This window comes from Carcharodon carcharias, chromosome 37, assembly GCF_017639515.1.
Source record: "Carcharodon carcharias isolate sCarCar2 chromosome 37, sCarCar2.pri, whole genome shotgun sequence".
Classification (NCBI taxonomy): domain Eukaryota; kingdom Metazoa; phylum Chordata; class Chondrichthyes; order Lamniformes; family Lamnidae; genus Carcharodon; species Carcharodon carcharias.
The window spans coordinates 3,817,260-3,842,424 of NC_054503.1; the positions used below are offsets into that span (position 1 = coordinate 3,817,260).

General features: G+C 53.1%; 1 protein-coding gene across 2 annotated transcripts; it reads right to left on the bottom strand.

The window, feature by feature from the left end:
• Positions 1-6,440: 6,440 nt before the first annotated feature.
• LOC121273008 (transmembrane protein 179B-like) lies at positions 6,441-19,791 on the bottom strand. Of its 2 annotated transcripts, XR_005941938.1 has the most exons (6): positions 19,659-19,791; positions 14,646-14,839; positions 12,210-12,344; positions 10,541-10,668; positions 8,273-8,527; positions 7,036-7,172 (listed from the first exon to the last, which is right to left on the bottom strand). XR_005941938.1 is itself a non-coding variant. In XM_041179941.1 (5 exons), the coding sequence occupies exons 1-5, from the start codon at positions 19,752-19,754 to the stop codon at positions 6,996-6,998; spliced, it is 681 nt and encodes a 226-aa protein (XP_041035875.1). In that variant the 5' UTR covers positions 19,755-19,791; the 3' UTR covers positions 6,441-6,995. The 2 variants fall into 2 exon arrangements, 1 of the variants encoding a protein (XP_041035875.1); XM_041179941.1 differs by lacking the exon at positions 8,273-8,527 and having other exon boundaries at positions 6,441-7,172; positions 10,590-10,668.
• Between the last annotated feature and the right edge of the window lie 5,374 nt (positions 19,792-25,165).

A 25,165-nucleotide genomic window follows, 5' to 3' on the forward strand; every position in this document is an offset into this window, starting at 1 on the left:
ATTAGGCACCCCTTTAGAGCCTGTTCCTAACCTTTCACCCAAAAAAGCCTCTCTCAGAGAGAGAGAGAGAGGCCACAGAATGGCTACCACAGGGCTGGAGGATTTTCACAATGTTTGAGTGAGAACTGGTCTTGTGAGGATCAGCTTGGGAATCGTCTCCCGGCAGGGCTGACAGAAAGCTGGTCAAAGGAACGCCCAAGTTCTGTATTACCTCACATCTTATGACCAGAGTGCAGGAAGGTGCTTAATAAACAACTGTTTTGCCATAAAAAAGAGAGTGCTCTGACTGGCGTTCGTGCACTGACAATACAACACAGGGAAGCCGTCCTTCAGCCAAAGCACTTTTAACGTGCAAGATGGAGGTTTGATTTCCAGGACCAAAGCAAAACACTGCCAATTCTGGAGAGCGGAAGTAAACACAGAAAACGCTGGAAAAGCATAGCAGGTCTGGCAGCATCTGCAGAGGGAGAAATGGAGTTAACGGTTCCGATCAAAGATCACAAACTGAAACGTTAACTCCGTTTCTCTCTCTCTCTCTCCAGGCCAGACCTGCTTGGGTGCGTTTCTAGCGTTTTGTGTTTTTATTATCCGAGGTTTAAACTTGCTTCACCCTGACCTCATCGTTCACCAGGTTGGACTGTGCAGCATGTGCCCTCGGGCCTTTCACACCCCACCACCTCTAGATCAGGCGACCCTGACGATATGTACTGCTCCACCCCATATTCCATTGTGATAAGCTGCAAGTAGGGAACCCCCCCTTCCTCCCGTCAGGGCCCTCTTGCCAGCATCACTTTCCTCTTACAAGGGCAAAAAGGAGAGAGGACATAAAGAGCCTGCAAAGGGACAGGTTAAGCGAGTGGGCAAAAAAATTGGCAGATTGGCGTACAATGCGGGAATATGGGAACTTGTCCACTTTGGCAGGATGAATAAAAAAGCAGTGTATTATTTCAATGCAGAGAGACTACAGAACTGAGGTACAGAGGGATCTGGGTGTCCTGATCTGTGAGTCACAAAAAGTTAGTGTGCAGGGGCAATTAGGGATGGGCAACTGATGCTGGCCTTGCCAGCGACTCCCACAAGCCAAGCAAGAATAAAATAAAACCTCTGCAACATCTAGCCAATACTTCACTTATTTTAGTTGTCTCCCACCCCTTTTAACCTTGGGGATTTCCCACGATATGATACTCGACACTTCGCTTGCACTTCTTGGTTATCGATCGGATTTTTAGGGTAAACCTTGGTTCCTTATTGGGGGAGGCAGTAGCATACGATACTTAAACTTGGTCCCAGGAAATCCAGAGGTTTCAACAAATTGCTGACCTTTCATTGTCAGGTTCCCAGACTTTATACATGTTTGTTGATTTATTGCTGTAAACAAAAAAAGAGACATGTTGAAGCTTTTCGTCTTGCAGTCATCAGGACACTGCGCAAGAATACCAAAATAAGGGGAAAACAACAATTTACACTGTACGTGAAGAGAATGGTTGGCAAGAGGGCTCTGTACATTTTCAAGTCCTGGAAGCTACATATATTAATGCACGGGGCCCTATTCTTTGCAGACAGAAAAAACATGTATACACATTGCGCCTGTTTCAGCTAAACAAAATAAGTGACAGCCATTCGCTGACTCATTCCTCAGGTCAATGCCTTGACCAATCAGTCTCAAGCTGCCTGGTTTAAATTTGGCAGTTAGCTGTCAATCACGATCACTGGTGCATTCGCCATGGCAACGCCTCTAACAATCAGAATCCATCTGGCTTCCGATCAGCACTCTCCACGTACAGTATACATTGTTGTTTCGCCCCTTATATTGGTATTCTTGCAAAGTGCAATGGTGGGTGCAAGATGAGAAACTTCGACATGTCTCTTTTTTTCAGAGATACTCAAGTTCTGTACTACCAGATGACAACACGTTGATTAACCAGTGCAACCCCTGCGCACCATGTTCTCCTTGAATTCTAACAAGGAAATCAATATGTGCTCAAAGCCTTTAAAAACCTTCCCCTTGCAGTCAGAACACTGCGTTCCTTTGGATAGCTGACATCGTCTTTTGGGTGCCAGGACAGGATGTAAGGAGTCCCTGGAAACGTATCAGTACTTGCAGGACATCGCCAGGAGCACTTTAATATTTGCAGGTGATTATTAATGAGAGTGTTTGAAAACTTATGTAATGTAAGTGCTTAAATCGGAACTCAGAGTCCTCACTCAATATTAATTTGTTCTTTTGAGACTTTAACCACGCAGACAACAAGAGAGAGCCAGGTGAAGTAATGTCAGGAAACGTTTATAAGTAACAAAAGGTAATAATTATAATTAAGCAGCGATTTTACTGGCTTCATGCATGTCTTGCCTCCTGGCTCAGTCTTGGCTGCAGTCGACACATGGGTTGATTCCTCTCTCTCTTCATCTTTGGTCTTCTGTTCACAGTGTCCATGCGGTCTCTCTTCTCCGCACCTTCTTCAATTCTTCATCTTCCCCTTCCCCCCCCCCACCCCCACCCCCACCCCCCGCCCTCTTGCTTGCCTTGCTACTGAAAGCTGGTGTCTTATTAACCCTCCCTGAGACACAGCCCACCCTTATGATTGGGGAGGGCTGTCTGCACTTGTCTGCTGAATAGCAATTCTGCCTTGCATCACGCTGAGGAACCAGTTTGCGTGTTCGGAATTGTCACGCGTTCTTGGTTCAAACTGTGTCGCACAGCCCTCCGGCTGATGATCTGCATTGCGGAGTTAGGTGGTCGTCTCCCAGTGTAAGTACGGGGTTTCCAATGGCGCTCTTTGGAGAGGGGGGTGGGGTCTGTGGTCCTCGTCATTGTCTTGGCGATACCATGGAAGGGCTGCAATCTCTGGGCCCCAGGCGTCCACAACGTAAAAGTGTCCAGGGTGCATTTTTCTAGTGTCACTTGAACGTAATGGATCCCAGGGACAGAGTCTCTGAGCCATTGTGAGTTTGGCAGTGGCTGGTTGAATCATCACTTGGCACATCTGTGGGCATATACATTTCAATGCGCAAAGCTGAAGGATGTTGGCACTTGCCCCAGTACCCAGCTTTGCACACAATTTATGCTGTCCCGGCATCTGTGGGCATATAATCTGGATGGTGGCAAAGGCTTCTGTGGGTAACGCTGCCAATGCATTCTTTGATGCTCGCCATGCTGAATGTTGGCTCACTTTGTGCATTGATGGTCTGATCATCCTCATCATCTGACCATGTAGCTTGGCTAGCCACCTCATGGATCTTATTTGGACGATGTCTGTCACGAGCTCTTGGTTGATTGGAATGATGTGCCCATCTGACCTCTGCTTGTGACTTCTTGTGATGTCAAACCACTTGTTCCAGCCTTTGCTTTCTGCATTGGCACTTGCAGTATCCCCTGATGGCACATGCCTTGGATATATTTCTGGGTGCAGATCAGAGACCGCATCACTCATGTTGCTTACCAGGCTCGTCTGTGCTGGCTATCGTGCCAATGATGGATGAATGACGCATAGCCTGTAGACTCTGTCTATCCAATAGCGTGGCATCTTACTGGCATCTGCTTTGTAGTAGCTTTGCCATTGGGTTGGTCTGAGAGCTTTCAGGTTGCTTCTATTGGGGTAGATACCATCCATGAGCTTGATTCCTCTGTCAGATAGCTCTGATGCTGTAAAGTCGTCTCTGCATCTACTTATGAATCGATCAATGGTTTCTGTCAGTTTTTGCCTAAAAGATGTGAATTCCAGACAGTGTATTTGGAGGTTCAGCTCCACTCACAATTGGTCTTAAGAGCGTCGATCATATTGTACCTGGATCTTTAAGGTCATTGTCCAACAGACCTGAAGTGTTCAGTCTGTGGAGGCCTCCATTGCCTATAGCAATTTCAATCTTAATGAAATATTGAGGTGCAGGAAAGCATGCTCAGATAGGTTTGGTACCTTCCAATTGAGTGTTAGAAGTCTTCCTGGGGCTTTTGCAGAAGCATGAAAAGAAGCCAGAATAGGCAGTTTTGGCAGTTCTTCAGAACTGAATTTGGCTCAGAGTTGCAATACCTTTAGTGGTCTTTGCCTTAGCTAGTCATAGGTTGTTGCTTGACAGCAATGATGGCGCTGTTGAGCTGTTTCTGCTTTCCCAGGCTTAGGTTAAGCACTGCCTAAAAAGTGATTTTGGCGTGAAAAGGAACTGCCAACTTCAAAGGTAAGATTAAAGAGATAAAAAATACTTTTTGCAAGCTGTTCTGGGGGGGTGGGGGTGGGGGCGGAGGAGTTCCTCTTCCATAGCCAAACGTCTGGTGTTTAACTGCCCCCCAGACCTCCTAAAGGGATGGTTTCTCCTGTCTGTGGAGTGCTGCTTAAAGCTAGACCCTCCAGAGTCAGCTATTTAATCCCTGTTCCTGCATCCCTGATCCTGTTCCCAACCCCTTTGCAGTAGGTAGATTTATACTAATTAAGCTCTCCCAAATTTGAACAATCTTACCGGAGGAACCCGATGGCTGGGGTGAGGTGCAATATCCCGGAACATGTTGTAGGTACAGGATGTAGGATTCGGACTGTACTGCGGATCGCTTACATGCCGTGAGTTAGCACTCGACAATCGTTTCGCCTGCATAGGATGTGCTAAATCCCATTTGCTTGCCCTTAACCCTTGTGCTCACTGGCCTGCACTTGCTCCTGGTCAAGCAAGTCTCTACTGTAAAATTCTCATCCGTGTTCAAATCCATCCACTGGCTTCACCGCTGCCCCTTACCCATTTAACTTCATGCTCGAGTTCCTCCAACTCAGGCCCTCTTGTGTATCCCCCACTTTCTTCACAGAACCATTTGATAAAGCCCGAGAACTCAAGATGAATCATTTTATTTTAATACACCATCATTTGGTTCGTATATCTTACATTGGGGATTATGGCTCACATTGGGATTCTAATGGAGAACAGGAATTGGTTTCGGTCCTGGTCTGGTGAATGCTAGATTGAAAAAAGGTCAGATTACATCCTGTTGTTACAGATCCCACTGCTATGGGTGCATTAACGGAACACCACATATCACCGCCACGTCTGACTTTAGGTAGGTCAGGCTTTTCGGAGACAGCGATGGGGTTGTCAGTATAACCAGAGTCCCCTTCCAACAGGGGTTTGGAAAGGTCAGGAAGCAGGAACGGGGATCACCGAGAGACATACGCAAGCCTTGGCTAAAACGGCTTCTTTGCTTCAGTCTCCCGAGGAGCAGAGCTGATCTTTTTTTTTAGGTTAAAACGAGCGCGTTGGGAAAACTGAACACCTGCCATTCCGGGCGCCCAGAGTCAGCCTATCACATCTGTTACGGGTTCAGCCAAAGAAACTCTTACATTCCTATAGCGCCTTTCGCAGCCCCACGGTGACCCAGAGTGCTTTGCAGCCAGCGCCAAGCCTAGTCAACGTTGCAGTGCAGGAAACGTAGCAGCCAATTCTCGCACAGCAAGATCCTGCAACGTGACGATAATACTTTTGGTGATGTTGGTTGAGGGTCGAATATTGACCAGGGCACCGGGGAGATCTCCTCCCCCCACCAACCCACTACCCCCAAACCCAACCTCTGCTCTTCAAAGCGTCCTATGGGATACTTTACACCCACCAAAGCAGGAACAAAGAGGACTTTGGTTTAAGTTCTCTCCTCAGCTGAAAGACGGCACCTCCGGCAGTGCGGCATTCACTCAGGGCTGGCACTGGCAACATCAACAGAGTTTTTGTGCCCAAGTCTCTGGAGCGGGTCTCGAAGCCACGGCCTCCTCACTCTTTGAGATGAGGATGGGGCCGATTAAGCATCTTCGATATCTACTGGAGCGCAGACAGATTTGCAGAGTCAGGCTCGGCTGACTGCACCGGTGATTTTCCACCCTTCTTCCCTTATCCGAGGTGGTGCCATTGGGGACGTTCTGTGCCGAGACTGGCTAACCTCGCCTCTCACAGCCAATGGACTTCCATCCTAACAGCCTGGCCTCGATTTCACCCCAGGCGCGGAGGCAGTATCTTGCTATATTGCGACACTTCTTTACCACATGCAAGCGTTTTGGTCCTCGACATTCCCTTCCCCCTCCCTCTGTATGTACCTGGTGGGGCTACCCTCAGGGCTGCAGTGAAAGGTACACTCAAACACACCCTCGGGCACATCTACCCAGGTTGCCGCAGGAGCAATGGTCTCTTGTCGACACTGCAATTACAAAGGGCCGTGCAGACCGGATGACGTCTTTGTCACCGAGTGCCAGTCACAGGAAGGTTCCATGGATGACTGGTTTGTTGGAGGAAACCAGTTTGCCTACTTCTCAGGGTTAAGTTGCTGGGCAGCACTTCACACGACATGTCAACGGCTGGGATTCTACAGAACCTGGCACATCACCCATACCACCACCCCCCCCCCCCCCCCCCCCCCCCCCCCCCCCCCGCCCCCAACCTTTCGATCGAAAGCCTTTTTCCCCCCCCCACAACCCCCACATCCTATCAAAACCGGTCTTCAGCTGCTTCCAACAAACCTCACCCCACACCTTGTAACCGATCCGAAGGTGGCACTCGGGTGGAGCCGGGCATGGCACATGTTACAAACCTCCGTCAGGTAAGGATCACCACGGCCTGCCCTGCCTGAAGGCTCGGTCGTGGGAAGTTGAACCATTTCAAAAAAGTACTGATAAATGAGACAGTGGCACTACTAAACAGCACACACAGGCATGGGCTAGGCGGTGTGCTGACTGGCACTCATTCCCAGTTGGGCAGTCGGCTAACGTTTGAATCATGGGCACCCACCCTTCGTCAATAGCTCTGGACCCGTTGGGTGGGAGAGAGAGGTGGACGCTTATGCAAACAGGCAAATACACACACGCACGCACAGGCAAATACACATACGCAGACACACACAGACAGAGACACACGCACACAGACAGACAGAGACGCACACGCATACAGACACGCTGTCACAAGCATTCTTGCGGCTCATCCCACGATGCCACTCTGGCACAGCCAGCCCCACCCCGCCTCCTCGAATGGTTTTTGTTTTACTGTCGGGGCCCCGACGGGATCAAGGGTTTACTCTCGGACATGATCCCGGACACAGCCGTGCTCCACTCAGTGTCAGCCCCCATCATGGGCCTGAAATCGTCCACCCGTCTCTGCTGCACGATCAGGAGCACCAACACCGCCATCCAAAAGATGAAATTCACCCAGGTCGAGGTCTGCAGAAACAAGGCTGGGCTTAGGATCGTTGACTAAAAGGTGGAGGCAGACACTTTAACACCGCAGTGACTCCCCCCCCCAAAGCCTGCCCACTATCCCCCAAGGCACAAGTCAGGAGTGTGATGGAATACTCCCCACTTGCCTGGATGAGTGCAGCTCCCACAACACTCAAGATGCTCGACACGGTCCAGGACAAAGCAGCCCCACTTGATCGGCATCCGATCTACCAGCTTAAACATTCACTCCCTCTGCCACCGACGCACAGTGGGAGCAGTGTGTGTACCATCTACAAGATGCACTGCAGCAACTCACCAAGGCTCCAAACCTGCAACCTCTACCACCTAGAAGGACAAGGGCAGCAGACACATGGGAACACCATCACCTGCAAGTTCCCCTCCAAGCCACTCACCACCCTGACTAGGAAATATATTGGCCGTTCCTTCACTGTCGCTGGGTCAAAACCCTGGAACTCCCTCCCTAACAGCGCCGTGGGTGTACCTACACCACACGGACTGCAGCAGCTCAAGGAGGCAGCTCACCCCACCTTCTCAAGGGGCAATTAGGGATGGGCAATAAATGCTTGCCAGGTAGAGGGACACATATCCCACGAATGAATTTAAAAAGAGATATTTCGCAGAGGAATTTTCCAGTATATTTTCATTTTCCCTTTTATTGAGGCCGCTTTTCCCTTTCCCAGGAGATTATGTGGGAGAGATTAATCACAATGCTGCAGCCCTCATCTGCTTGCGGGCAGATTTGACTGACCAAGTGGGCTGTTCTGAGGTAGCTTCAATCATAACTTTCGAAAGGGAGTTGGACGGACACTGGCCGAAGGCACTTTTGCAGGGTTAAGGGGAAAGGGCAGGGTTGGAGAGCGTGACAAGTGGGCTCTAAGAGAGAGCCAACACTGGGGCAAAAGGGCTGCGTGCCCTCCTCCTGGACTGTAATGATTGGCAGAAGCAGCAGAAGGAGCTGTGAAGTCTGTCCACAACGTGGAATGATTACCGCTGCTCCTGACGTGTAGAAGTGTCGTGGACGTGCTTGACCGGGTTAAACAATCATTCAGAAAAAAACAGCTGACCACACTGTGAAAGCTCACCTCGATAATATGGCCTCCTTGTCCAAGCAGCAGACTGCAGCTGAACTATCTTCGATATCCGAGCTAATTATTTCCTGACCAGACTGCGTAATCCAGCTTCTCCTGAGCAGCCACCCTCATAAGTAGCTGCTCCAAATTCACCCCAGCGGACCCAGTGCGGAGTCGGAGTGCCCTGAATGGTGTAAGAAGCTCGAGGGGGCTGAATGGCCTCTCTCCTGTTCCGAGTGGCAGACGTGAGCACCGCATGGCCTGGGGCTAGGAGTTAGGCAGGGGTTTGATCAGTTGCAGTCTTAAAAAGGGAGCCAAAGGGTATCGGTGGTGGTGGTGGTGGTGGTGGTGGTGGTGGTTGGGGGGGGGCGATGTGGAGTTGAGGCCTCAATCAGATCAGCCACGATCTTCACAGGGGTGCAGCAGGCTCGAGGGGAGCAAGCAGCCTTCTCCTGCTCCTAATTCTCTGCTCGCGGAAGGAACAGGCCAAATCCCAACCCAAGCAGCTGGAAGCTGTCTATCCCCATTAGGAAAACAATTACATAATTTTATAGCACAGAATCAGGCCATTCAGCCCATCTGCTCCATACCAGCCTCTTCCCACCTCCTCTTCATCTCCACCCACCCCCACCCCCCCAAATCACCCTATCCTTCTATTCCTTTCTCTCTCATGTGTTTATTCAGCTTCCCCCTTAAATGTGTCCACACTATCCACCCCGACCACTCCCTGTGGTAGCGAGTTCCACGTTCTCTCAAACAAAGGGTCATTGTGAGGGAAATGCTCCATCACACAACACAGGGAGTATGATGACGATTTTAGCTAGGATTTCTGTTAACCCCTCGCCTCCTGTCCCACTCGCCTCATCATGAGGGGCAGCTGATTGCCCTCAGTGGCATTGAGGGACAGGAGCGGGAAAGAGGTGCAGTTCCACAGAAGCTAGCTGCACCCGGCTATTTCACCCATGTTGCCATTCCTTTGGCCTATTCGACCATGAGAGCTGAACACAAGCCTGCCACTGCCAGCTCGCAACAAGCGATTTCCGCCCCCACCCACCCCTCCCCTTGACATTCAATGGCATTACCATGGATGAATCCCCCACTATCAATATCCTAGGGGGTTACCATTGACCAGAAACTGAACTGGACCAGCCATATAAATATTGTGGCGACAAGAACAGGTCAGAGGCTAGGAATCCTGTGGAGAGTAACTCACCTCCTGACTCCCCAGAGCCTGTCCACCATCTGTAAGGCACAAGTCAGGAGTGTGATGGAATACTCCCCACTTGCCTGGATGAGTGCAGCTCCCACAACACTCAAGGAGCTCGACACCATCCAGGACAAAGCTTGGTTGGCATCCCATCCACCACCTTCAACATTCACTCCCTCCACCACCAATGGACAGTAGCAGCAGTGTGTACCATTTACAAGATGCATTGCTGGAACTCACCAAGGCTCCTTCAACAGCACCTTCCAAACCCTCGAACTCTACCATCTAGAAGGACAAGGACAGTAGATGCATGGGAACAGACAGAAGTAGGTTTGACAAACCATTTTAAACAAGGAGTGACAGAGCTGCAGAGAGGTTTCGGGAGGAGCTTAGGGCACCAGGCAGCTGAAGGCATGGTGGAGCAATTAAAATCAGAGACCCTCAACATCCGGATTACAGGTGGCTACAGAGACAGGGAGGGGGGTGGCAGGGGCTGGAGGAGGTTACAGAGAGAGGGAGGGTTGTAGGGTCTGGAGGAGATTACAGAGATAGGGAGGGTCGCAGAGGCTGGGGGAAGTTACAGACAGAGGGAGGGTGTAGGGGCTGGAGGAGGTTACAGGGATAGGGAGGGTCGTAGGGGCTGGAGGAAGTTACAGAGATAGGGAGGGTTGTAGGGGCTGGAGGAGGTTACAGAGATAGGGAGGGTTGTAGGGGCTGGACGAGGTTACAGAGATAGGGAGGGTTGTAGGGGCTGGACGAGGTTACAGAGATATGGAGGGTTGTAGGGGCTGGAGGAGGTTACAGAGATAGGGAGGGTTGAAGGGGCTGGAGGGGGTTACAGACATAGGGAGTAGGCGAGGGATTTGAGAACAAGGATGGCAGTTTTAAAAATTGAGGCGCTGCCGGATCAGGAGCCAACATTGCTGAGCGATCAGAGGGGGGGCCATGGGTGGATGGGACTTGGTGTGAGTCAGGATAGGGGCAGAGTCTTGGGTGAGCTCAGACTGACAGAGGGTGGGAGGCTGGTGACAAACCATCAAACACAGGGAGATAGTTTAACATAGACGGCTTACAACAAACGTGCCCACGATGGTAAAAGCTGGAAACAAGAGCTCGTCTCACCTCAGCGCTGGTGAAGTTTTGGTAAAACGTGGAGCCATTGTACGGAGATGTCCAGTTCATTCTCTCAGCACCTGAGCAGCTAAGAAAGAAAAGTCATTCAGGTACGGCGAGACTCACGTACTGACCGAGCTTACAGATCCAGGTTTGCTCCATATCCTCAACACCACGTCCTTACTGCTGAGCTCCATTCCTTCCCCAACACCCAATTCGCTCAGACAGCTCAACGCAATTGGACCTTACCTTAAATCTACGTCTCCCACAAACACCAAGGTCCCTTTCGCTCCCACCACCTCGCCTGCCCGCCTCGCTGTTACCTTGTCCTTACTCTGCCAGAACTCTCACCCCTCTTCCCCCGTGCCCCGAGAGGCGATGTCTCCAAATTCCCCATGATTCTGAATCTCATCCTGCGCTAAATCCTGTTGACGACGACCTCCACTGCCTCCTTGGTGTCCGGCACAGAATTCATATTCCACGTCCACAGAGGCTTCCGAGGGCCTTGTCCCTAAGCCACCGCGGCTTGCCTCAAAAGCCAGCCGTAACGGACACACAAGAAACAGGAGCAGGCCATTCGGCCCATCGAGCCTGCTCCGCCCTTCAATACAATCATGGCTGATCTTGGGCTTCAGCCCCACTTTCCCGCCCACTCCCCCACGTCCCTTCATTCCCCGAGAGACCCCAAAGGTCTGTCTATCCCACCGCCCTAAATGGGTAGGAGCAAAATACTGCGGCTGCCGGGAACCTGAAGTAAAATCAAGAAAAAGTTGGAAAAACTCAGCAGGCCTGGCTCTGTCCGTGGAGAGAGAAACAGGGTTAATGTTTCGAGTCCGTACGACTCTTCTTCAGCACTAAAGAGGAGAAACGTGAGGGGTTTTATACTGTCTAAGAGGGCGGTGGAGCAGGATAGAAGGTCAGGGAGAGGTGGGAGCTCAGGAGAGATTGACAAAGATGTCACGGACACAAGACAAAGGGAGTGTTAAAGACTAAAGTGGGAGGCTCTCCCTCTCTCGCCTCAGAGTCAGAAGGCCCATGGTTTCTAGACCCACTCCAAAAACCTGAGCCCCACCATCCAGGCCCACACGCCCAGTGCCAGTACATGGGGGAGCTCTGCACCGCCAGAGGCGCTGTCTTTCCAACGAGACGTCAACCTCATCTCGGGGTTGGTGCAAAAGATGGCGAGGCCCAGCCGGAAAGAAGAGCGGGACGGAGGCGAAGAGTTCTCCCGGGATGCGGTTGGGTGGGGTGGGGGGAGCCCAATATTTATCCCTCCCACCAACATTAAAACAGGTCATTTGCTCATTCCAGGGCCGTTTGTGGGAGCCTGCTGTGCGCAAATTGGCTGCCGCCTTTTCTACCGTACAACAGTGACTGCGCTGAAAAGAGAAATACTTCATCGGCTGTAAAACGCTTTGGCTCTTCACAAGGTTCCTAACCCCGTTCACTCCTCTGCCCTCCCCAGCCCTTAAGTCCTCAACCCGACCGACATCCTGGTCACCCCTCCCTGCGTCACTCCGTCCGTTCGCTCTGCCTCAGGGTCACGGGGGGGGCGGGGGGGGTGGGAACACGACGAAGCCACATGGAGCAGGGCGAAGGCCCAATTCTTGCCACAGCTCTGGCTCTCACCTCTTGATCCCTGGCTCGGTGAGGATAGACCGGCAGAAGGTGTCGAGCCCGACCCGCAGGAGGCAGCCAGAAACCAGGAGCAGGAAGAGGCAGACGCCGGATGTCACCAGGCAGGCCGTGAGCCACCGCAGTCCCCTGCAAAAAAGGCACAACAGGAAAAGACTATCTCAATACTGTCACTGGAGGCCCCAGGCTAATGCTCGGTTGGGGGGGTGGGGGGACACGACACAGGTTCAAATCCCACCAGGGCAGCTGGTGGAACTTAAACTCAATAAAAAATCTGGAATTATAAAGCTCTTCTCAGCGACGGTGTCCATGACAACCATCATCGATTGTTGTAAAAACTGCATCTGGGTTCGCTCATGTCCCCTTTTGGGGAGGGAAATCTGCCCTCCTTACCCCAGTCTGGGCCTACACGTGACTCCAGACCCCGCAGCGATGTGGAAGTCTCTTAACTGCTCCTCTGAAATGGCCGAGTGAGACCACTCAGCTCGAGGGCAATTAGGGACGGGCAACAAATGCTGGGCCTCGCCAGCGACCACCACCACCACCACCACCACAGCCAATCGGAGAACCTCCCCCCCACCCCAAGCTTTCTCTACTGGTTCCTGGTTCACGTGGGTGTGCGCGGACAACAAACGTGCATTTATACAGCACCTCCAAAAAGGTGGTAAAACGATCCCCAGGCGTTTCGTAGGGAATGTGAATTGGGAGAACTTTTGAAACCTAACCTCATGAGGGACAGGCGACCACAATCTCCGGCAGGGTGGTCGGTTTTAAGGAGCATCTTAAAGTGGGGGAGAGGGAGAGAGAGAGGGAGGGAGAGAGAGAGAGAGAGAGAGAGTGTGGTGGGGAGGTTCAAGGAGGGAATTCCAGAGCTTGGGGCTTGGTTGTTTGTAGGCACAGCTGCCAATGGTGGAGCAATAGGAATTCGGGGATGTGCAAGAGGCCAGAATTACTGTTGAAGTTAGTGCAATTTACTTGGTTTTTTGCACTCCCCCCCCCCTCCCCCATTTCAGTCATGAAATTGTGTGGCTTTGCTGGATCCAGGGAGGGCCACCCGGGAGGAGGGGCAGGGCCCAGGAGGGGCCGCCCAGGGGGCGAGGGGCAGGGCCCAGGGAGGGCCACCCGGGAGGAGGGGCAGGGCCCAGGAGGGGCCGCCCAGGGGGCGAGGGGCACGGCCCAGGGAGGGCCACCCGGGAGGAGGGGCAGGGCCCAGGAGGGGCCGCACAGGGGGGAGGGGCAGGGCCCAGGGGGGAGGGGCAGGGCCCAGGGAGGGCCGCACAGGGGAGAGGGGCAGGGCCCAGGGAGGGCTGCCTGGGGGGGGGGGGGAGGGGCAGGGCCCAGGGGGGAGGGGCAGGGCCCAGGGAGGGCCGCACAGGGGGGAGGGGCAGGGCCCAGGGGGAGGGGCAGGGCCCAGGGAGGGCCGCACAGGGGGGAGGGGCAGGGCCCAGGGGGAGGGGCAGGGCCCAGGGAGGGCCGCACAGGGGGGAGGGGCAGGGCCCAGGGGGAGGGGCAGGGCCCAGGGAGGGCCGCACAGGGGGGAGGGGCAGGGCCCAAGGGGAGGGGCAGGGCCCAGGGAGGGCCGCACAGGGGGGAGGGGCAGGGCCCAGGGGGAGGGGCAGGGCCCAGGGAGGGCCGCACAGGGGGGAGGGGCAGGGCCCAGGGGGAGGGGCAGGGCCCAGGGAGGGCCGCACAGGGGGGAGGGGCAGGGCCCAGGGAGGGCTGCCCGGGGGGGGGGGGGGGGGGAGGGAGGGGCAGGGCCCAGGGGGGAGGGGCGGGGCCCAGGGAGGGGTCACCCGGGGGAGAGGAGGGGCAGGGCCCAGGGAGGGGTCACCCGGGGGAGAGGAGGGGCAGGGCCCAGGGAGGAGGGGCGGGGCCCAGGGAGGGGTCACCCGGGGGAGAGGAGAGGCAAGGCCCAGGGAGGAGGGGCGGGGCCCAGGGAGAGGTCGCCCGGGGGGAGGGGCGGGGCCCAGGGAGAGGTCGCCCGGGGGGAGGGGAGGGGCAGGGCCCAGGGAGGAGGGGCAGGGCCCAGGGAGAGGTCGTTGAGGGGGGGGAGGGGCAGGGCCCAGGGAGAGGTCACCGGGGGAGGGGTGGGGCCCAGGGAGAGGTCACCAGGGGGAGGGGCGGGGCACAGGGAGAGGGAGGGGCCCAGGGAGGTGTCGCCAGGTGGGGGGGGGGTTTGTTGCCGTGGTTTGGACGTCGCGAGCTGGGGAGCTGCTATCGAAGGGGCCTTGAGGAGTTGCTGCACTGCATCTTTGGTAGACGGCACACTCTGCTGCCACCGCGGTAAAAGCTACTGCAGCAAGTTGCAGACACAACAGGATTTAGATACGGTGACCCTCCGGCACATTTCGGCGCTGGTCTCCCATCATGACTCGCACGTCCCAGTTAAGTGCCTGCCCCGCAAAAGGCACCAGCGATGCCAACACTCACCGGCTTGTCCCCTCAATGCAGCTGACATAGATGAAGTAGAAGACGGTGCAGAAACAGTAGATGGCGATGCACACCGAGACGGCACTGATGAAGCCGCAGAGCGAGACGCTGCCGAACTGGCTGACTCCCAAGGATTTCACCGTGTCGTTCCACTTGGCCACGCCATAGAGGACGCACTGGGAACCAAATTCCCCCTGGAACCAGAGCACAGACACCAGAATCTCAGACGCTTGAGCCACAATGAAACCAGGCTCCATATAGGAGAATCCTTTGCCTCCCCGCCCCTCCGCCCCACTGAACCCAACGCCGAGTCGCAGAGCAATTCCCCCAAACGTCACCGCGCTGCCGCACGACCCCCTCCCTCCATACCCCACCTCATACTGGCACCCAATCCGACCAGGACCCAATGACACACCTCTAACGCTCAGAACTGCCTCGCTGAGGTGGGCCTAGCATTTTCAGCCACTCTGCGCGGATGGTTAATTAAGGCTCCTCGAGTCAGCAGTGGCTCAGTTGGCCTCTCTTTCATCTCAGCCAGAGATCCCCACTCCAGGGACTCTCGCTCCAGAATCCTGGCCGACTCTCCCAGTGCCGGTACTGAGGGAGTGCTGCATTGCCGGAGTGCCACTGTTCAGACGAGATGTCTGCCCTCTCGGGTGGCTGCAAAAGATCCCACAGACACTATTGGAAGAACAGCAGGGGGGGAAGTTCCCCTCCCAGTGTCCTGGGGGCCAATATTTATCCCTCAACCAACACCGCTGAAGAGAGAGATGAAGTGGGTCGTTCTCACATCTGCATGTGTGGGAGCAACACCTTGTTTTCAAATCTCTCTGCTCCAGCTCCACAACCCTCCAAGATGTCTGCGCTCCCCTAATTCTGGCCTTTGTTTAATAACAGTCCAATGAAGTACCTTGAGCATTTTTTTTTAACTCTTTCACGGGATCAGGATATCGCTGGCTAGGCCAGCATTTATTGCCCATCCCTAATTGCCCCTTGAGAAGGTGGGGGGTGAGCCGCCTTCTTGAGCCGCTGCAGTCCCTGTGGTGTAGGTACACCCACGGTGCTGTTAGGGAGGGAGTTCCAGGATTTTGACCCAGCGACAGTGAAGGAACGGCCGATATATTTCCAAGTCAGGATGGTGAGTGGCTTGGAGGGGAACTTGCAGGTGGTGGTGTTCCCATGTGTCTGCTGCCCTTGTCCTTCTAGGTGGTAGCGGTCGTGGGTTTGGAAGGTGCTGTCTAAGGAATCTTGGCAAGTTTTACTCCAGCAAAGGTGACATATATAAACGCAAATTGTTTCTGTTGTGGGAGCTTGCTGTGCACAAATTAGCCACTGTGGTTCCTACATTATAAAAGAGTTCTTATTATAACATTAAAACAATTCTAAAGGGCTTGAATGGATGTCCTGAGCTTGTGAAAAGACACCATAGAAATACAAAGTTCTCTCCTTTAAGGTCCAAAGTTTACAGGAAAAAAAAAACTTCTCAAATCATGAGACCGGTCAGGAGATGCTCATTATTTAATTATTATTCCGAGGGGTGAGAGGAGAGGGGAAAAAGAGAGAGAGAGAGAGAGAGAGAGAGAGATTACAGTGCACATGCAACAGGGTGTTGTTGGGCTGACTGACCGTCTCCAGTGCATTGCTGAATTAATCAGCCGCTTCCTCTTTTGCAAACGCCACCCATCTCAGGGTAGCTAGCCCTTCTCTGGATGGTGTGACTTACCTACATGGGCACGACTCTCAGGATTCAGGGATGGCATGTGGCTCTGGCGATTCCCCACCCACCCACCCACCCAGCACAACGTACCCCTTCATTCCAAACCACACTTGGTCAGATGCCTCTGCAAAGGCAATAATCGGTTTCCGCTCACCAAAGCTCCTTCGACAGCACCCGTGACCTCTGCTACCTGGAAGGACCGGGGCAGCAGATGCACGAGGAGCACCACCACCCACTATAAAGGTCCCCTCCAAGCCACTCACCGTCCTGACTTGGAAATATATCGGCCGTCCCTTCACTGTCGCCGGGTCAAAACCCTGGAGCTCCCTCCCTAACAGCGTGGTGGGTGTACCCACACCACAGGGGCTGCAGCGGCTCACCCCCACCTTCTCGAGGGGCAATTAGGGATGGGCAACAAACACTGGGCCATGCCGATGACACAAATTCCAAGAAGGAACAAAAGAAAAGAGAATCACCCCCCCCCCCCCCCCCCCCCGCCCCTTATTCACTCACGGGATGTGGGCATCGCTGGCTAGGCCCAGCATTTATTGTCTGTCCCTAATTGCCCCCTTGAGGTGGTGGCGGTGGTGGTGAGCCACCTTCTTCAACCGCTGCAGTCCCTGCGGCGTGCAGCAGGGCCCTTTCCAATGGAAGGAACGAATTCCCGAGTCGTCCAAGCCTTCCAAAACCACCACCCCCCCTCCCCTGCCATGCCAACATCGAGCGAGAGCCCAGTGCAACCCCAGAGCAGTCAGTCTGCAATAGACCCACTGGCTCGATGCCATCAGTGCCGTGTATTAGGGTCCAGGGGCAGGTTGGGGGGTGGAGGAGGGTTAAATAGGCTCCCCTCCCTGACGGGGCAACAGTAACTGGTTAGTTAATCCGGCACTTTTCCTGCACCCACCCTTTTCCCTCTGAACCAGCCCCCAGCTTCCCAGAATTCACAGTTTGCCCTCTGGCGCAGTGGGGGGGGGGAGGGGGATGTCATCTGGAACACGCAGCCTCTGGGTTTGCTCACTCCGTCCCGCAGGGGTGGGGGGAAGACGGTGCGTTTGGCGATTGCCCTCAGGAGACGGTGCCGTTCGGCCAATTCTCCCGGCAGAAGGAGGCACTCCGGGTCTCCCTGGGTCGAGGGAGCGCGGCACTCGTTGTTCCTGAATGAGGCGCCCGGGGCCTCGGGACGCGATGGGCTCGAAAACACCGACTCGCGAAGGAGTTCGTGACCCTCGCGGCCCTGGGCGAGACCCTGGCGGGAGGGCCGGACCTGGGTCAGACCCCCTGCACATGCAAGCGGGAATAGCTCCGCTCGCCAGATTTCCCTCCACTTCTCAGTGACTTTAGTCAGCGACTGCTCTGACTCCTTGTGGGGCCGCTCTACCCTTATCCCCCCGCAGCCATCGCCTCAGGCATCCCACTCGACCTGGACCAACTCAAATCGGTGCCGTAGCAGCGGTGTCACTGGACTACTAATCCAGGGGCCCAGGCTAAATGGGTTCAAACCCCACCACGACGGCTGGTGGAAAGTAAATTAAAATGAATTCAAAAATTGAAATTTGAATTAAAATTTATAAAATCTGGAATTAAAAGCTCGTCTCAGTCATGGTGACCATGACAACCATCATCGACTGTTGTAAAAAACCCCATCTGGGTCACTCATGTCCCCTTTAGGGAAGGAAATCTGCCCTCCTTACCCGGTCTGGGCCTACACGTGACTCCAGACCCCCAAAGCAATGTGGTTGACTCTTAACTGCCTCTCTGAAATGGCCGAACGAGCCACTCAGTTCAAGGGGCAATTAGGGGTGGGCAAGAAATCCTGGCCCATGACAGAATAAATAATTTCCGAAGCGCAGCTACTGCAGTGCCATGAGCATAGTAAAACATCCCAAGCGTTCCACAGGAGTTTTATCAAACAATATTTCAGACAGAGGTATCCACTGTGATAACGTTCCACAGACGCCAGTCTACGTGCCCGTCTGATATTCGAGGATGAAACATCACCCGCAGCGTTAGCTGTAGCTCGGTGGGTATCTCGCTCTCTTGCCTCTGAATCAGAAGGCTGTGGGTTCGAGCCCCGCTCCAGAGATCCGAGTGTAGAGTCCAGTGCTGAGGGAGTGCCGACTGTTAAATGAGATAATTGAGACGAAGCCCTAGTTGTCCCCTCAGGCGAATGCAAAAGATCCCTTGGGGTCAATAGGAAGAGGAGGAGAGGGGTGTCCTTCCTAGTCCTGGCCAATATTTATCCCTCAATCAACATCGCTAAAAAAAAACACACTATCGACTCGCTATCACCTTGCTGTTTGTGGGAGCTTACTGCGCGCAAATCGGCTGCTGATCTTCGTACGTTACAACAGCTACTATTGGACCACTGTTGACAGCAAAGCACGCGGGATGCCCCGAGGATACGAAAGGCGCTGTGGCAAGTCTCTATGAGCACCGGCCAACTATTCAGCTGCAAGGGGCATCGCTGAACCAGCCACAACCCACCTTGGAACCCGCTTCCACACAGGAACCGATCCCTAAGCAGGTGAGGCGAGTAGTCGGGAGCAGGAGCAGCCCATTTCCTCCCCTTGAGGCAAACACCCCCCAGATATCCTGACGAAATTACAGAGCAGACCCATGATGTTTACGGAAAACATAAAAAACCCTTTTTTTTTAACCCGTGGGGAAGGTCTCAGGCTCTGAGTCAAACCTTCACTGGGACCACCTCTGGCTCAGAGTTTGGGGGTGGGAAGGGGAAGGAGAAAATAGAGAGATTGTAAATTAACACGTTGATATCCAACACGTGTATGTTACAAAACCACACATGATGGAAAGTGACCACAGCTTGGGGAGGCTTGTTTTTACCTTTGCTGCAATAATCTTGAACATTATCTTTTCTTTTCATAAAGAAGTCGGTTTGATGCAAACACTCACCAGCCAGTCAGTTAGGCACCCACCCCCCGCAAACAAAAAAAGCGCCCTAACTTCAGCTTTTTAACAACGAATATCGCAAGTACAAAAAGTCCTTCTGTCGCAGTCGGAAATGCAAACATGTCGCAAAACAAAAGGTTCATAATCGGAATGTTAATCCAACAGCGGAGGAAAAACTCACGAAGAAAGAGTAAACTTTTTCAAACAAACTTTTGCTCCCTCCCGCTGGACAAGGGGGTCTCTCCCTTCTGCCAAAGCGCAGGTTAAATGTTTGGTACAAGAAATTGGGGATTGTTTGTTCCTTTGTTGGTCGGGGTGGTTTCCCCCCCCCCCCCCCCCTCCCCAGTCTATTCCACCCACCCAGCCAGCCCAAGTTTATTCCATACCTGAGTGACAGTGACCAGAGCAGCAGTGACAATCCCACAAATGAAGCCAGCTCCGTAAATCAGCAGCTCCAAAAACAAGAGCAGAGGAAGCGCCATGTTCCAACCCCAGCTACATAAACCCGGAATTGCACTAATTTTCTTAAAGGGGGCGGGAGACAGAGAGAGAGAGTTGGGGAAGGGATGTGTCCTGGGAGAGCACTGCCTTTTCCTCACCTGACACTCATTTGCAGGACAAGAGACCCCTCCCACGTACACACACACATCCCCACAATTGCAAAAATGCAAAAAGTTCAATTCCTATTTGCAAACGTTATCTTTCTCTTTTTCCACCTGAATCACAAGGCCGGCTTTGCAGTCAACATAACCCAAATTCTGCTCATCTATCCTCATGTGAAGTGGCTCAGTGGGTATCGCACTTTTTTTGCCTTTGTCCTCCAGTGGGTTCCTGTCCCCACTCCAGAGACCTGAGCACCAAAATCCAGACTGAGACGCCAGTGTCAGTACCGAGGGAGCACCGCACTGTCGGTGGGTCAGTGTTGAGGGAGCCCCACACTGTCGGTGGGTCAGTGTTGAGGGAGCGCCACACTGTCGGTGGGTCAGTGCTGAGGGAGCACAGCACTGTCGGTGGGTCAGCGCTGACGGAATGCCACACTGTCGGAGGGTCACTACTAAGGGAGCGCCGCACTGTCAGAGAGTCAGTACTGAGGGAGTGCCGCACTGTCAAATGATCAGTACTGAGGGAGCGCCACACTGTCAGAGAGTCAGTACTGAGGGAGTGCCGCACTGTCGGAGGGTCAGTGCTGAGGGAGTGCCGCACTGTCGGAGGGTCAGTGCTGAGGGAGTGCCGCACTGTCGGAGGGTCAGTGCTGAGGGAGCGCCGCACTGTCGGTGGGTCAGTGCTGTGGCAGCACAGCACTGTCGGATGGTCAGTACTAAGGGAGCGCCGCACTGTCGGAGGGTCGGTACTGAGGGAGTGCCGCACTGTCAGAGGGTCAGTACTGAGGGAGCGCTGCACTGTTGGAAGGTCAGTACTGAAGGAACACTGCACTGTTGAAGGGGTAGTACTGAAGGAGTGCTGCACTGTCAAAGGGTCAGTACTGAACGAGTGATGCACTGTCGGAGATGGGATCTTTTTTACCACCTGCAGGACTAGACAGCATCAGTTTAACATCTCATTCAAAAGGTAGCCCCTCTGACAGTGCAGCACTCCCTCAGTACTGACCCTCTGACAGTGCAGTGCTCCCTCAGTACTGACCCTCTGACAATGCGACGCTCCCTCAGTACTGACCCTCCGACAGTGCGACACTCCTTCAGTATTGACCATTGGACAGTGCAGCGCTCCCTCAGTACTGACTCTCTGACAGTGCGGCACTCCTTCAGTACTGACCATTGGACAGTGCAGCGCTCCCTCAGTACTGACTCTCTGACAGTGCGGCACTCCTTCAGTATTGACCATTGGACAGTGCAGCAGTCCCTCAGTACTGACCCTCTGACAATGCGACGCTCCCTCAGTACTGACCATCAGACAGTGCAGTACTCCCTCAGTATTGACCATTGGACAGTGCAGCGCTCCCTCAGTACTGATTCTCTGACATTGCGGCACTCCTTCAGTATTGACCACTGGACAGTGCAGCGCTCCCTCAGTACTGATTCTCTGACATTGCGGCACTCCTTCAGTACTGACCATCGGACAGTGCAGCACTCCCTCGGTACTGACTTTCCGACAGTGCGGCACTCCTTCAGTACTGACCATCGGACAGTGCAGCACTCCCTCGGTACTGACTCTCCGACAGTGCGGCACTCCTTCAGTACTGACTCTCCGACAGTGCGGCACTCCTTCGGTACTAACTCTCCGATAATGCGGCACTCCTTCAGTGCTGACCATTGGACAGTGCAGCGCTCCCTCAGTACTGACTCTCTGACAGTGTGGCACTCCTTCAGTACTGACCATTGGACAGTGCAGCACTCCCTCAGTACTGACTCTCTGACAGTGCGGCACTCCTTCAGTACTGACCATTGGACAGTGCAGCACTCCCTCGGTACTGACTCTCCGACAGTGCAACACTCCTTCAGTACTGACTCTCCGATAGTGCGGCACTCCTTCAGTACTGACCATCGGACAGTGCAGCACTCCCTCAGTACTGACTCCCTGACAGTGCGGCACTCCTTCAGTACTGACCATCGGACAGTGCAGCACTCCCTCAGTACTGACTCTCCAACAGTGCGGCACTCCTTCAGTACTGACCATCGGACAGTGCAGCACTCCCTCAGTACTGACTCTCTGACAGTGCGGCATTAGACTACTGATCCAGTGACAGAAGTGGAAATTTTGTCCAGTTCACTCCTCCATAACAAAAACAGAAAAAGCTGGAAAAACTCAGCTGGTCTGACAGCATGTGTGGATAGACAAACAGAGTAAACATTTCGAGTCCCTATGATCCTTCTTCAGAGATAAAGAGAAGTAGAAATTTTATGCTGTTTAAGGGGGGTGGAGCGGGTGAAACTGGATAGAAAGCTAGCAATAGGGGACAAAGGTGGGATTGACAAAGATGACATGGACAAGAGGACAAAGGGCATGTTAATGGTAGTGTTAAGGGTTAAAGAAGGTGCTGATGGTGGCATTAAGGTAAGAAAGCAGAATGTGATAATAGCAGAACAAGGGTCAGCATTGTGTGAAAGAACAACATGGAACAAGTAACCGATGGCCCTGTAGGGGCCGGGGTGCGGGAGAAGAGTGCTTTGGTTGGGGAAAAATGTTGGAAAAAGGGGGATAAAAAGGGGATAAAACAATGAATAATTTAATAAAAATAAGTGGATGAGAAATAAAAATGAATTTGGAAAAAAGAATTATAAAACGGGTGAAGATAGAGGAGAGAGTTCATGGTCTGAAGTTGTTGAACTCAATGTTCAGTCCGGAAGACTGTAAAGTGCCTAGTCGGAAGATGAGGTGCTGTTCCTCCAGTTTGCGTTGAGCTTCACAGGAACAATGCAGCAGGCCAAGGACCAACATGTGGGCATGAGAGCAGGATGGGGTGTTGAAATGGCAAGCGACAGGAAGGTCTGGGTCATGCTTGCGGACAGACCAAAGGTGTTCCGCAAAGCGGTCACCCAGTCTGCGTTTGGTCTCTCCAATGTAGAGGAAACCGCATTGGGAGCAGCGAATGCAATAGATCAAATTGAGGGAAGTGCCAGTGAAACGCTGCTTCACCTGAAAGGAGTGTTTGGGCCCTTGGACGGTGAGGAGGGAGGAGGTAAAGGGGCAGGTGTTGCACCTTCTGTGGTTGCATGGGAAGGTGCTGTGGGAGGGGGTTGAGGTGTTGGGGGTGATGGAGGAGTGGACCAGGGTGTCCCGGAGGGAACGGTCCCTACGGAATGCTGTCGGGGGGGGGATGAAGGGAAGATGTGTTTGGTGGTGGCATCATGCTGGAGTTGGTGGAAATAGCGGAGGATGATCCTTTGAAAGTGGAGTCTCGTGGGGTGAAAAGGGTGAGGACAAGGGGGACTCTATCACAGTTCCGGGAGGAAGGGGAAGGTGTGAGGGCGGATGCGTGGGAGATGGACTGTACACAGTTGAGGGCCCTGTCAACCACCGTGGGTGGAAAACCTGGGTTAAGGAAGAAGGAGGACATGTCAGAGGAACTGTTTTGGGAAGTGGCATCATCAGAACAGATGCGATGGAGGCGAAGGAACTGAGAGAATGGGATGGAGTCCTTACAGGAAGCGGGGTGTGAGGAGCTGTAGTCGAGGTAGCTGTGGGAGTCTGTGGGCTTGTAATGAATATTGGTGGACAGTCTATCACCAGAAATGGGGACAGAGAGGTCAAGGAAGGGTAGGGAAGTATCAGAGGGTTGTGTGTGCTGGAGGAGATTACAGAGATGGGGAGGGTTGTAGGGGCTGGAGGAGGTTACAGAGATGGGGAGGGTTATAGGGGCTGGAGGAGGTTACAGAGATAGGGAGGGTTGTAGGGGCTGGAGGAGGTTACAGAGATAGGGAGGGTTGTAGGGGCTGGAGGAGGTTACAGAGATAGGGAGGGGTGTAGGGGCTGGAGGAGGTTGCAGAGATAGGGAGGGTTGTAGGGGCTGGAGGAGGTTACAGAGATAGGGAGGGTTGTAGGGGCTGGAGGAGGTTACAGAGATAGGGAGAGGTGTAGGGACTGGAGGAGTTTACAGAGATAGGGAGGGTTCTAGGGGCCGGTGGAGGTTACAGAGATAGGGAGGGTTGTAGGGGCTGGGGGAGGTTACAGATATCGGGAGTGTTGTAGGTGTTCGAGGAGGTTACAGAGATAGGGAGGGGACGAGGCCAAGGAGGGACTTGAAAACAAGGATGAGAATTTTAAAATTGAGGCACTGCTTGCCGGGAGCCAATGTAGACCAGCGAGCACAGGGGTGATAGGGGAACGGGAGTTGAAGTCAGGGCATGAGCAGAAAGGTCATGATCACCTCAGAAATGATCACCTCAGGTTTCCAGAGGGCAGGATGTGGGAGGGCAGCCGGGAGCGTGTTGGAATATTCAAGCCTAGAGCTAACAAAGGGAAGGGTGAGGGTTTTGGCAGCAGATGAACTGAGGGAGGCACACTTTACTACAACTTTCCACTCCTGTGTCAACACAAAGCTTACCTGTGCACACAACCCCCACCTCCCGGCCCCCGATACTGAATTTAAACAATGGCAAAAAGCAATAAATTGTAGACGATGCAATGGCGCCACCTGCTGAGAGTGGTATGAGACCGGTATGACAACACAAAATGGAGTTAATATGCAGAAGGAAAACGTTACTTGCTTCAGAAAGGAAGAGCCCAAGACAGAAATTTAATTTCTCTAGCGCCGTTCCTGACCTTGGTGTCATGAAGCTAATAATGTATGTAATGTTATTGGAAATTATTTTTAAAAATAGAGGTTTAGTCTGTGGGCGAGTCTGTGTGTGTCTTCATTCGAAATTTTGTTGAATAAGGTATTCAAGAGTGGGATTGAAATCTTGCACCTAGCTAGGAGACACCAAACAATGTTTATATTACTAATAAAATTGGTGCTATGAAACGAGTTCAAAGGGTCTGATGATACAATGAGAATTTGCATTCAAAGGGGAAGGCTGGGTATAACAGAAGCGAGTGCTTGAGTGTGCAAGGCAGAGGCATGTAACATCTAAGCAGTTGTAAGCCTACAACTGTCTGCAAAGGAAGCAAACTGAAAGGAACCTCATTTTGAATTCCTAAGGTGTAAATGCTTTGCCTGGTGTCTGGTTTAGTCTGTTGGTTATTGTTGCCTTAGGTGGAGATTAGTTTGGGAATTTGTTAAAAGTTATGATGGTAGTAATTTATAGCCGTGTATATGTGTTTAATTTGTTGTCAATTAATAAATGCCTCATTTGGTTTTAATATAAAAACCTCTCGAGAACTGGTGGTCTTATTCCTGAATTCAGAGCTGCATCTCAAACATCCAATTGAAAATATAGGTTATGACAGTTGTTTAAAGTTTCCCTCTGGGATTTTAAATAACTCAGCCTTTACC